The sequence below is a fragment of the Plasmopara halstedii genome, assembly GCF_900000015.1.
Source record: "Plasmopara halstedii genome assembly, contig: Scaffold_2956, whole genome shotgun sequence".
NCBI classification, from domain to species: domain Eukaryota; phylum Oomycota; class Peronosporomycetes; order Peronosporales; family Peronosporaceae; genus Plasmopara; species Plasmopara halstedii.
In genome coordinates, this window is record NW_020189861.1 from 1307983 (window position 1) to 1308609 (window position 627).

General features: G+C 44.7%; 1 protein-coding gene across 1 annotated transcript; it reads right to left on the reverse strand.

Annotated features, from left to right (window-relative positions):
* Positions 1 to 38: 38 nt before the first annotated feature.
* On the reverse strand, positions 39 to 456 carry PHALS_06380 (dna rna polymerases superfamily protein; the record flags this gene model as incomplete). Its single annotated transcript, XM_024719653.1, has 2 exons — positions 39 to 55; positions 105 to 456. The coding sequence occupies 2 exons, from the start codon at positions 454 to 456 to the stop codon at positions 39 to 41; spliced, it is 369 nt and encodes a 122-aa protein (XP_024584931.1).
* Between the last annotated feature and the right edge of the window lie 171 nt (positions 457 to 627).

The following is a 627-nucleotide window of genomic DNA, read 5'->3' on the forward strand; positions in this document are numbered from 1 at the left end:
ACATTTCCTACCGTATAATGCCTCGAAAGGCGCAGCCTTTATGCTGGTGTGGTAGCTATTATTGTAGGAGAATTCGATCAGGGGTAGGTTTTTATCCCAGTTACCACCTAAATCGATCGCACATGCACGAAGCATGTCTTCTAGCGTTTGGATAGTACGCTCACTTTGACCGTCCGTCTGTGGATGGTAAGCCGTACTAAAGTTTAAACGCGTGCCCAAAGATTGCTGGAAACTCTTCCAGAAGTGAGATGTGTATCTAGTATCCCTGTCGGAGATAATAGACACAGGTATGCCGTGTAAGGCTACAATCTTATCAACATAAAGTTGGGCTAACATATCGGAGCTATACGTCTCCTTGATGGGTAGAAAATGAGCTGATTTAGTCAGCCTATCGACTATGACCCATATTGTATCGTTTCCTTTCCTGGTTTTGGGTAACTTGGTTATGAAGTCCATAGTTACGCATTCCCACTTCCACTCGGGAAGTTCAGGCTGTTGTAGCAAGCCAGACGGCTTTTGGTGCTCGGCTTTGACTTGAGCACAAGTCAAGCACTTTGCTACATGGGCGGCTACAGACTTTTTCAAGCCTATCCACCAATAATTTGCCTTTAAGTCTTGGTACATTTT